The following is a 12,157-nucleotide window of genomic DNA, read 5'->3' on the forward strand; positions in this document are numbered from 1 at the left end:
GTGAACTGCTGCAGTTTTCAGCTCAATGCATTGGATTGCACCAGGAAAGGTGCCAATTTCAGCTATCAAATTTTAGTCCAATGTTGCATGTCTTTCCGAGACCTTGGACTCCTACAACCTACCTAAATAGCTTCTTAATATATTGTCAGATGTTTGCCCTTCTCGTTCCTTCTGTTTGTGTATTTGCCTTTGTTCTCACGCAGCATTTCATTCTAGTGTGGATTGTTTTATGATCATCTTAAATTGTTGCTTTTTCAACAGTTCCTTATCTATGGCTTAGAGAACTTGATGTCAGTCATCGTATTTCAAGAATACAAAATGCATATGATTTAAAAACATACAGAAAATAACTAGAAAAAAGCCACTTGGAGGTTGAACTTCTGAACTTTTTATATATGTATTAAATGGGAACTGGGTTTTGTTTAGTTGGGGTTTTTGTATTTTTATTAACCTGCTGGGTGGTATGCTTCTACAGTCTGCAAACTGTTACGTTTCTAATTTTGTTTCATCTATCCTGGCAGACATAACATTGCAATGGCTTATTCAGCACTCCAAATCAAGAAACTGTTGAAGAAACTTTTGCTGAAGATAACTCTTCCCCAATCACTTTGACTCCCATCAGCTATAAACACTGAAAAGATAAGGAATGCAACTGTCTATACTACCAGGATTCACTGTGGTCATTTGTTAAAGGAAGTAAATCTGACTTGTAACTTGTCTGTCTATTTTGATTTTTTTTTTTTTTTAAATCCAGATATTTGTCTGCCTAGGTGAAATCCTGAACGCCTTAATACAAGACTGGAAGAAATCAGTAATTTTTTGAGCTGAAATGTTTTGAGTTTATGCATGCAAATTGTTAAATAAATAGTAATTTTTTTCTAATTTGAAGCTGAATAAATTGTGCAGTGGAAACAAATGACTGGTTTTTTTGAATGTAGCATATAATTCACACAGGATATCTTCCCTCTGAACACATGCAGTTAGGTACTAATAATTAATTAAAACTATAATTAAGAGCTTCTTATTTCAATAAAATGCTGATATTCAGAACACTTCCACATACTCTGGAGAAAAGTTATTTACAGAGTTATGTATCTGTAGTTACTTAGTTTTCCCAGTCACTAATGTGAATTATTAATATGAATATTCTTTTTTTCGAATTGAAAAATAAAACATTCTAGACAATTGTGTTCTTTATTGGGAAGGAGTCTGGAATTGTAGTGGATATTTTTCTTTCTTAAACAGAGAGTGAAACAGAGAGCAGGTGAGATCATGGGCATCTTCTCTGACATTATTAACCCCCAAATTCATTTTTACTGTAAATGAAATAGTGTTTGTGGACTAGTCTGTCCATTTCTGAACCTTTAGCATTTTCAAGTATACAGCATAAAATAGCTGAGATCTGAAGTAGGATTAGTCCTTTGGAAACAGGTTAAAGAAGCAATTAACTTCTTAAATGTTGATGCTTCATAACATCTTACAGATACCTTCTTCCAAATGCTTTTTCACTTAAAAGAGCACTCTGGGAAATTTTCTGTGACTGGAAATTCTATTACATGTGGAAAGTTCATATCAAGAAAGAGTAGACAGACACTCATTGGCCAAGTGTTTCAAGGACACTCGCAGATCTAAGTGGGAGGAGTTCAAGCATGGTGTTCTAAAGATGCTGTAAATCAATCGATTGCTATAGTATTGAAAGTGCTGTAAGCCATTTGTGCAGTTCTTGCACTTAAGTACATGAACTATAGAAATAACGTTTTCTGTCACTTCTATTTGAGGGTGCTTTTAGGCTAGTGGCTCTGATAACTTGCTAAGAACATATGGCATAGACTTGATAAAATCTTTCTTGAGTGTTATAGGAATGCTACTAATTGTTGATAATGTTTGCAGTCTCACCTACAGAGGCGTAGCCACAGGGGATGCTTGTTCTGTGATAACATCAAAATACTTTGACTAAGTGCTCAGTACATAAAATAAGCGTGGATGCTCCTGAAAGGGGATGTTGCAAATGACCTTCCAAAATCTGACATACAACCCATCTAGTGATAATTTGTATGGTGAAAAAACAGCACTTGTTGGCAAAGGTGACGAATTTCAAATGCTCTTGTTGCTCATGGACTTTTGAAGGAGTTTGAAGGTGTAGAGCCATTGTAAAATATACTGGAATTGCACTCACTTGTGGAAAACAGAAAAGATAGAAAACTCTCGGAAGCTTTGTGAAAGCAAAACTCAAAAATGCAAGAATACAGATATGCAAGGACAAGAAACAATAAGGCTGTGTTTTTAAGCTGTGTAGAGATAGGCCTTAGAAAATATCTTAAGCAAGATAATAGATGTAAATTTAATAATGAAGCTTTATCCATTGTTTTTAAACTAACAACAAGCAAGCATTGTTTAAAGCAAGGTGTAACTTTAGTAATTGGCTTAAGCAATGCCTGTAAGATTTTAACAGTATTCTATTGGCTAGAAATCTTTTAAAAATACTTTGTAACAAATATAATTTCGGCTTTTGTTGTTATGGAGAGAACTTTCACAATCTCCCGTGTCTCATCCTGTAATGTGGCTGATGCACTGAAATAAAAGCTCTAAGACTGCCATACCTGCAGCCCCATCCCGTTGTTGTTATATAAAAGATCCAACAGAAATGGTGCCCTGTTTCATTTTAAGAAACAAAATTTCACTAGCTGTCAACTGTTGGATTCCAGAAACCTGTGTTTTTTGAGCTTTCTGGCACTGACCCCCTGGAGAACACTGCTTTTTACCTGAGGCCTTGGAGAAGGCTTCCAAATTTGAGTGATAGAGTTAAAATCATGGATGTGTAGTTAAATAGAAGTGTATGCTTTCACATGGTGTGAAGGGTTTTAAATTTGAGGTTTTTATAATATAGTAATAGGTTTGAGACAAGATGGAGGATTTTGGGTGGTATCTCAGTGCTCATCTTCCTTCTTCATGGTTTCAGGTAGTAGTTTCTGGTTGGACAGTTAGTGCCACACTGAGGGTCATGGGAATTTAGTTACTGGGTTAAAAGTATAAATAATATAGGTGTTATTTCTCTGTTGGACTGTTTAGCTTTAAGAGACCTTGTAACAGCTGGATCTGCCTCCATTTTGCTCGCTTCTAGCTGGTGGCTAGAAGTGTTGCTGAACGTTCTGTACTTTTTAAGAAGATTTAATAAACAACCAAGCCCAAACACGAGAAAATCCGTTTCCTTCATGTACTTTTTAAACCTAGCTCTGAGTGGAAGCAAAAGAGACTCCAGACACCACTAATTAAGTGGTGCAAAAACACCCACCACTGTTACAGTCAACCTGTTGGAAATCCCCAGATACATCTATAAAAAGATTCGTTGCAAGAAGTGGATGATACTCGCCTCTGCCCGAGCCTGCAGGACACGCCGGGACGGAGTTCCAGAAGACACCCTGCTGAAAGAGCAAGGTGAGCTCTGGGGTGGATTAAAGATGGGACAGGAATTGTCTGTTGAGAAATGGGACGTTTATCATTGGCTAAAGACAATTATCAAAACTAAACCTCATACTAATATTCACAAAAATGAATTAAGAGACCTCCTAACCTGGGTCAGCACCACTTTTCCAACTGCAGACCCCATGTGTGCTCACACATGGGAGTTCTGGGACTTGGCTAACTAGAGACTTTATAATGCATTCACTCACAATCGAGATCACAGCGCGGGAAAACTTTTACCTGCCTGCTGTTCACTGTAGAACATTTTCCACCAGCCTACCCCACCTGCGGCTCCCTTTGCACCCCAGCTCGGTTTCTCGGCTCCCCCTGCGTCCCAGCGTTGTGCTCCTTCCCTGCCTCAGGCTGCTCCGCGCTGTCCCGCTCGCCCCGCGCCCGAGAACGGCTTTTCCGAAGCCCCAGCTCGCTCGGCCGGCCCTTCCGCCCTCCGTGTCCCCGCCTGCCCCCTCAGCTCCTCCCATGTCAGGGATCGCCCCTTCTTGGGGGGGCTCCATTGCCTCCGACCTTCCGTTCATTTCTGCGATCCTTACATCCCGCCCTCCGCCACCCCTCAGCAACCGCGGCCCGGCCCCTCCGCCGCCTCCGCCCGCCGGGCCCGGCCCGGTCGCCACGTTCATGCCCGCACGGCCGCTTGTCACGGGCTCTCCTTCACTCGCTGGCCCCCCCGTCCCTTTCGGTGATGCTTCTTCCTATGCGAAACCTAAGAACAAAATCGGGTCCAACTCACCTGCGCCGCCTCTGCCTCCCCGTCCCCCCTGCCTTCCTTCCTTCCATCAGCCATGTCAGCCTTCCTTCGTTCCAGCTCTGTCCGTTCTCTCTCCCACTCCCCGCTGCTGCTGCTGCGTCTCAGAGGGAGGGGGAAAGGTCAGTTCCCATTACAAAAGCCTCATGTCTTACTAACACTAAGGGAAACTTTGCTGGTCTCTATTGTGGTAATAAGGCTGTGAGCAAGGACAGGGACTTTAGTTCTGCAGCGCAAATGCCAGAAACTGTTTCCAGACCAGAAGAAGCTGGAAGACAACCTGTATTTACTGCACAAATACTAGATACTGAATCCGGATCTGATGATTATTTTGCCTAGCTTAAATCTGATCCAAAGGCTCCCTCGTTTTTTGTAAAAACTGGGGAGCCTCCAAAAAGCAAACAGAAAAGCAATTCACTATACGTACCTGGTAGGTCTGAGATCAGATGGAATTTCAGCCAAGATAAAGATTTTGACTCATTGAATGGACAACTCCTTGCTATGCTTGTGAGAAATAATCTCAATCCTCAGTATGAATCTCTATCACATCAGGACATCAAAGAACTTAGACAAGCTATAAAGGATAGTGGGCTGACTTCTCCTTATTTTGATAATGTGGTAAAAAGTATTTTTAATTCTTCTGATCTCACTCCCACATATTGTCATAAAGTGGCTTCTATGATTTTAAGCAATTCCCAGTATATTTTGTGGGACTTAGAGTGGAGGAAGCTTCTTAACAGATTAATAGAAAACTGTGCTGGTAGTCCCAGTGCTCAGTTTAATAATGCTCAATTATCTGGAGATACACCTTTTGACAAACCAGAAGATCAGGCAGCTTTACAGCCCAGGGCTGTTCTAGGAGATATTAAGAATGCTGCAAGAAAGGCTTTGCATACTGTGAAGCCAACAGACAATCATGGGAATTCTTACTCCACAATAATGCAAGGTGAGAACCAAGGCTTATGGTACTTTTTTAGATCGATTGACACAGGCTGTTGAAAGGCAGTGCCCAGATGCCCACCCCTGCAAGCCCACCCCTATCTTATTAAAAGCCTTGCCTTTTCTAATGCTAACAAGGAGTGCAAGAGAGTAATCTTAGCTTGTCTAACCAGCCACCGACTGTTCCCCAAATGCTTTCCACTTCAAACAAACAAACTTAACACTCCACAGCATATTGCCGAAGGCCAAGCTAATACTTTAGGAGAGCAGCTTCAAAATCCCAAGATTCACTGGGAGATAAACTCGAAACAGCCCTCGAAACATGAACAAAAACCCTGAGACAGGACAAATTGAAGGTCCTTTTCGACTAATAACCTGGGGCTAAAGGTATGCTTGTGTTTCCACAGGTGTAGGACCTAAGTGGGTTCCAGTGAAGAACATCAAACCATATCACGCACAAGAACGCGCTGACAGTTCCAAGAGCAGAGAAACAAGCTTGCAGACGTGAGCCGAACAGAAGAACTACGGTCACGCCTGATATTCCTTGTTCATGTAGAACCTGCAAACCTTGATTTTTATGTTAATGGAGAAAGTGTTGGTTTTGGCAAAGCTTGCTATCCCCCCATTGAATTTGTAAAGGTAAAATTAGCCCTTTTTACTACAATTGGCTAGCCCCCAAACAAATTTGGGAGTTGAAATACGTGGAGAAGTCTTTTTGCCAAAAAATAGCTCACGAAAGGTACGGAACAAAATCAAGCGCTACACTGGTGCTTGCTAGTCTTGCTTGCTTTGTGCAGCGAGGATTTGCTTGGGGGACAACCAAAAACAAATGTTTGGGTTGCCTTAGCCAAGGCAGCCGGCTCGGACACCATATGCCTGTCCAGTTTGAACCCAGAGAAGCCTTTTTCAACCTGTCTAGTCGGTATTCCATGATCCTTTCAACCAAAAGGCAACTCAATAATAAGTCAGGTGAAGTTGCCAACAGAAGCAATCCCACAAGTGATTGAGACATTTGGACCAAAGAACTTCCCAAAGCACTATCTGAGCCCCAAGAATTAGAGATCCTCGGTTCTTTAACAAACGATTTCTGCCTTACATTTTCAGCTAGTGATTGGCAAGGAAGTGATCATTCAAAGTACAGCTTTACTCCCCATTACCTTGCATACAGAAACTCGAGTTTTTGGTGTAATTATTTGGATAGCTGGGATGGACTTTCCAGGATTGACCAATATCCATGACAATTACCAAAAGGATATTGATTCATTTGTGGAGATAGGGCTTGGCAACGTATTCCATCACACCTTGAAAATGGTCCATGGAAGGTTCACTGTGATAGCACCTAGTGCTAAAGCAGCTGTTAAAAAGAAATGCAGGGGGAAAAGACTTTCCCATCAATATGAAGAAAATTATAAGAGTGATTTTATGCCCTAGAAAGCTGCGAAAAGGGTTTCAACAGGTTTGTCTTTACCTCAACTTGCTTCAGCTATGGCCTTGAAACAATTAGTTCGAGTCGGATGTTGGCTGAGTAAACAAACCAATGCCACATCCATTGCAATCAATGATATGCTGACAGATGTCAGCAGTGTTAGACATGCCACCCTACAAAAATAGAACAGCAATTGATTTTCTTTTGCTGGCACAGGGACATGGTTGTGAAGAATTTGAAGGATTGTTGTATCAACCTTTCTGACCATTCTGAATCAATCCACAAAAGCATACAAAAGCTGAAAGATTTAGTATCTCAAATCAAAAGAGATGATGGATCATGATTAGATGGTTTGTTTGAGGGATGGAGCTTTGCACCTTGGTTAAAGGAGCTTTGCGAGATAGGTTTATGTGTATTAATTGTTGTGGTGTTATTAATAACAGTGCTTTGTGCACTTCAGTGTGTGCAACAGATGGTGGACAAAACCATCAAGGAAGCTTTTGTCGTTCAAGAAAGAGATGTAGGAAAGGGAAATACAGAGAGTTCACGGGATGTTATGCAGTTGTCTGCTGATCTCAAGTTACTGTATGATAGTGTAAAGAATGACGAAGGCTTTGATTTAAGGCCTTGGGCCAGAGACTTAACACAAGAAGAGATAGCACTTGCTTCTGGATTTGACTTACGTCCTTGGAATTGACCAGATCTTTTGAAACCTTAGAACTACTGTAGTTCAAAGCAAGCAAAAAGGTCTTAGATAAACAAAAAGCAATATATTAAGTAAAGTTTAATAATGTAGCCTTGTTTAGAAAGCTGGTAACTCTGTTTTGCTAGATAAGGGAAAACGCACTGTAGTAGAGCTATGTAACACAAAGTAATTAATATGCAACAGAGTGATTAAAAGGGTTGAATCGAGAGGGGGAATTGTGAGAAATAGAAAAGGTATAAAACTCTCAGAAAGCTCTGTGAAAGCAAATCTCAGGATGGAGAAATGCAAGAATGCTGAAGATGCAAGGACAAGAAACAACAGGGCTGTGAGCTGTGTAAAGATGGGCCCCAGGAAAATATGTTGAAAAAGATAGTAGAAATATGTAAGCTTAATAATGAAGCTTTATCCATTGTTTTAAGCTATTACAAGCAAGCATTGTTCAAAGCAAGATGTAGGTGCAGCTTTATTAATTGGCCTAAGCAATTGGCCTTGCCAGCTCTTAATATTATGCTATTGGCTAGAAAGTTGTTAAAAGACTTTGTAACAAAGAGAACTTCCTCTGCTGTTGTAACCAGCTGAAGCTGTTTCCAGCTCCCATGCTTGACGCTGTAAAATTAGATTGATGATTGCGATGGAATAAAGTTTCGAGTCAGCTGCTCCAGCAGCCCCATCCCATTGTTTGTGTACATATATGTGTAAATATTAGATAAGAGAAAAAAATATCCCAGAAACCAACAATTATGCACCATATACTGATTTTTTTCCTCATTTCTCCTGCTGTGTGACCTTGTATACAAACCTTAGGCTAATCAGCACAGGCACTGGTCTCACTGTTACAATTTGCAACAGCCTGTCTGTTTTTCAACAATTTGCCTTCAAGTAATTTTTCAGAATGGGTTTAGCTGAAGGTGAGTGTTTACTGTCACATCCAATAGCTTTGTGGGTAAGATGAATTGTAGATGACTGACAGCTGTGACATCTTATTTCTGAGACTATATTGCTAGGAAGGGATCTAGACCACTGGAGACATTATTGCAGCAAAATTGTTTGGAGAGGTCACAAACATGTCTGCCAGGGACCCTCTGTGCAGGGAGTGTCCCCGTGCTCAGGCAGCAATACATAATGCAGTGCCTTGCATGGATCCACACCATCTGGTGTTTCAGAAGCAGGGAGGACTTGCAGAGGCAAGGAGTGACCACTCTGCTTTCTGCTTCTCAGCACTCTGAGCAGGTGAGAGCAAGACAGAGCAGCAGAGGCTGCTCTTGTGCTCTGGCTCTGCTTGGGAGGTGGTGAGTACTCTACTGGGCTCGAAGGTCCTGATGCCCACCCAGCATATGTGGTGCTGGTAGTCTGATCTACATGCACAGCATCCTCCAGGTTCTAGGGAAAGAGCAGCCGTGTGGGATGTGGACTGCTGAGGAGCTAGGACTGACCTTCAGTTTAGGCACAGCTAGAAATTCCACACACTACAATGTCAAGAACTCTAAAGCAGCACAAGTGTAACAGTGATTCGGACAAGTTTCACTTCTCCTTTTTCCTTCTCCAAATGCAGGAACAGTTCTAACTCTCACCCAGGGCTATAAAGGACCACCAGGTGCCAACCATCTGTTTTACTTCCAGCACATTTTATTTATGTATCTTTTTTTCCTGCTAGCTATGTAATTCCCCCATATTTCTTTTCCATTTGCATTGTGTATTGTAGGAAGCATAAAGAATAAAATTTTAGTTAAATGATATTAAAAAGAATAACTGAAAGTCAATTTAAAAAAAAATGCACTATAAAACACATTTATTGCAGAAAGCAGTGACACATACATAATTTGTTCCTGAATAAGCTATTTTCTAAGATGCTGTTTTTTCAGTCACCTGAGCAGCATATTAAATTGAATGCCTCAGTTCTGTGCTTTAGGACAGGGTGTACGTACCAGCTGTCATAAGACTTTAGAGCAGGTGATGGAACATATACAAGAATTGTGTATAGTGACCCCAAAATTTTAAAGCTTATGAAACAGAAGAAGCTGTACTTTTGGCTCGTGTCTCCACCAAGGCTCTTCTGCCACTGGCTGTGCCCCAGCCTGGTCAGTGTCACACACACTGTGATCCTGCAAGGGCCAGCATAGCAAACTCTGCCTAACTCAGGCCACAATATCATCGCTTGGAAGACTGCAAGGGAGTGGGGATTGGGAGAAGGGCTGGCTCTGGCTATTTTCTGCACTGTGGTTTCCAGGCCAGTACACACCTTGGAGTCAATAAGTATTCATCTATACAGTACACCTGTGCTGCATTTATTCCTATAGATTTGTCTTACTCAAATGCCTTCAAAGAGCAGGAAACGTTTGTGTATTTCCCTTCAAAAATCCCAGGGTAGGCTTACTGAGCCTTAGTATGTCTCCATTATATGTTTATGCTTGGGACTTAAGAAACAGAGATACTCTTATGAGGAGTGCTTGTGAATCCGGTTTAGAGCTGGAGGTCAACAGCACAGAGTGGCTGGTGGAGGACTAGATATTGAAAGCAAGTAAATATGAGATGTCCTTACATCTGGAAAAGGACAGACTTACCTTACTCAGACCTCCTTACTTCTGGAGAAGGATGGCTTTAAGATCAGTGGAACAATGAATAAGAACAAACATAATGTGGCATCAAATATGATATGATCAAATTTTATCCCTGGCAAGAGATGGTGTTGCACTATGCAAATTAAATGATTCATGTCATCATAGACTACCCATCATCAGTAAACTAAAAGAAAACAGTGTTCCAGGCTCTCAGAAGATATGGTCATCTAAAAACCTCAGGGCATGGGACAGGGTAGAATTACTTTATTTTCCCCCACTGGAGAAGAAATGGGACATCTGTGAGGAGTCATACTCTGTTCCCTCAGCAGATACAAGGACTCCATGACAGACTGCAGACTGGATGCTGTTGTGTGTTTCAGCTTTCAGTAGAAGCCATTCCATATTACTTGTAACATGCTGGCAATGGTGTTACCCTCCAAGCCCTGAGCTCTGCCTTTCTCAGTTGGCTCCCTGCCATGACAGACATTTTCTCCTGCAATTCAGGCAACTGACCTGATGGTTGTCCATACCAGCTTTAACCCTTTTCAAGAACTGCTATTTCCATTCTCTCTACACTTTGCTTCCTGGCAAAATGGGCATAACCCAAAGATTCTTCTCAGTGCTAAAGTAATCTTGAAATAAAACGTCATATCCCACTCTTGAAGACACTGTCTTCATTGCGGCATCACATACAGGATACCAAGAAGAAAAGGGAAGCTGGAATTGGGCTAACAGGAAAAGGCATTTCTGAAGAGGAAATGCAATCCAAGTTGTATGGGCAATGTGAGAAAACATGAGTTAGTGATGTGTTACCATCAGGGATCATCCCTTCAGCAGTGCCATTTCTGCAAAGAGCTGGGGCAGAGCCAAGCAGCAGACAATGGCAGCCCTTGAGTGCTGCATGCAGTGTCCAAGCCTCTCAATTATCCTAACCTTTTCTATACCTGTGTGATTGTATTTTTCTGGCCCTGGAAATACTGCCTCTCTCGCCTTTTCAGGTGTGGCTGCTGAGCAAGTCTTCACCAGCTCCTGGAGAAGGGAAGAAAGCTAATGCTGCCGGTAGTCATGTGGCAGCTGAGGGGGTTGGCCAGCACCAGCTGCTGAGCCTTGCAGGCTTGATGGCTTGAAAATGAAAAAGGACAGGAGATGTGCAGCTTGTGGCAGCCATCTGTGAGTCTCTGCTCTCCACTTGGAAAGGAGGGAGAACGATTACTGCCCTGCTGTACAGTTTCTCCGTGGTCATTTGGGTGCCAGACTCTTTGTGTCATTATTAGGTAATCCTCCTTGCAGGAACCTGGAAGTGCACTCATTCTGATGAAGGATGGGGCTGGGATAATTTCTTGTCTCGGAGAAATTTTGAAGAAGCACAGCTTTTAATAGAGTGGACAGGTAGTCCTGTGACATCTTGTGGAGCAGGGATGTCCAGCTGCTGCTGGGATGCGCTGATGGCCTTGGTCCCTCTGGAGGTGACTGTCAGCCAGCAGAAGTGTTTGGATTTGCACTGAAATAAAACATTGAGAAGGGTTAGCCACCTCTGTATAGATTTTCCCTAGATCTCTCTGAGGCCATGATAATGTGGACAAGGTGTGTGGCCTTTTAATATTTTGGCTTTGGAGCTGTTGCTCTGGATGAATTTACTTTTCATAAACTTTTCATGTTTCCAGCACATCCTGTGATGGAGTCAAAGCTCCACTGAGTTGAAGAAATAGGCAAATGATTTCTCTGTAATCTTTGAACACCTAATCCTTGCTAATAGGGGCAATTTGTCCCTGGGACTCAAAAGTAGACATTTAGAAAATGCTTTTGTTTTTTGTCTGAGTTGGACCAGATTGCATGTACTGCATATAATTTTGTAAAATGGTCCCCAAGGAGGCTAGCTTGTCTACTTTTGAGTTTCAAAAATGGAAGCACTATGATGCATCTATATAGGCAGTATACTTTGTCAGGGTAAGTTATTTACAGAAAGTGCACTTGAAGTAAGTGGGTTTGTTAAGCAGCATTGCCTGATTCTTTGCTCATTGTTATCTATAGATTTCAGGGAAAGTATTTTCACTCTAGTGGAAAGCAAGTCAATATATTTCCCTAATACATCCTTCAATGTAAAACCAGGCACATACACTGCTGGTATTTAAAGTTATTTACCAACTAAAGGACAGGAAATCCAAGTTTGCAGCATGTCACTGGATTTGGAGGTAACATGGTACAGGCATATTGGACCAAGAACTGTGTTGCAAGGATCCAAGAATAAAAGATCTCCCATGTTTTTGAACAGCATGTTCCTTGTAATGTTGATAGCATTACCTAAG

The 12,157-nt window shown here is 41.7% G+C and overlaps 1 protein-coding gene and 2 long non-coding RNA genes across 4 annotated transcripts in view; 2 read left to right on the forward strand and 1 right to left on the reverse strand.

The window, feature by feature from the left end:
• Positions 1–916, forward strand: part of LOC106854086 (ADP-ribosylation factor-like protein 8B) — a 22,609-nt gene extending 21,693 nt beyond the window's left edge. For both annotated transcript variants that reach the window (XM_014877769.2, XM_088165748.1), the window contains exon 7: positions 522–916. In XM_014877769.2, coding sequence (XP_014733255.1) covers positions 522–571 — 50 coding nt within the window. In that variant the 3' untranslated portion in view covers positions 572–916. The remainder of the gene's footprint in view (positions 1–521) is intronic.
• LOC148223715 (uncharacterized) lies at positions 726–4,566 on the reverse strand. The gene is made up of 2 exons (XR_015804033.1): positions 4,208–4,566; positions 726–3,474 (listed from the first exon to the last, which is right to left on the reverse strand). It is a non-coding gene; the product is annotated as an uncharacterized LOC148223715 (long non-coding RNA).
• LOC148223716 (uncharacterized) lies at positions 4,095–7,966 on the forward strand. Its single transcript, XR_015804032.1, has 2 exons — positions 4,095–4,344; positions 5,569–7,966. It is a non-coding gene; the product is annotated as an uncharacterized LOC148223716 (long non-coding RNA).
• Positions 7,967–12,157: the final 4,191 nt, after the last annotated feature.

This window comes from Sturnus vulgaris, chromosome 5 (genome assembly GCF_052056855.1).
Source record: "Sturnus vulgaris isolate bStuVul1 chromosome 5, bStuVul1.hap1, whole genome shotgun sequence".
Classification (NCBI taxonomy): domain Eukaryota; kingdom Metazoa; phylum Chordata; class Aves; order Passeriformes; family Sturnidae; genus Sturnus; species Sturnus vulgaris.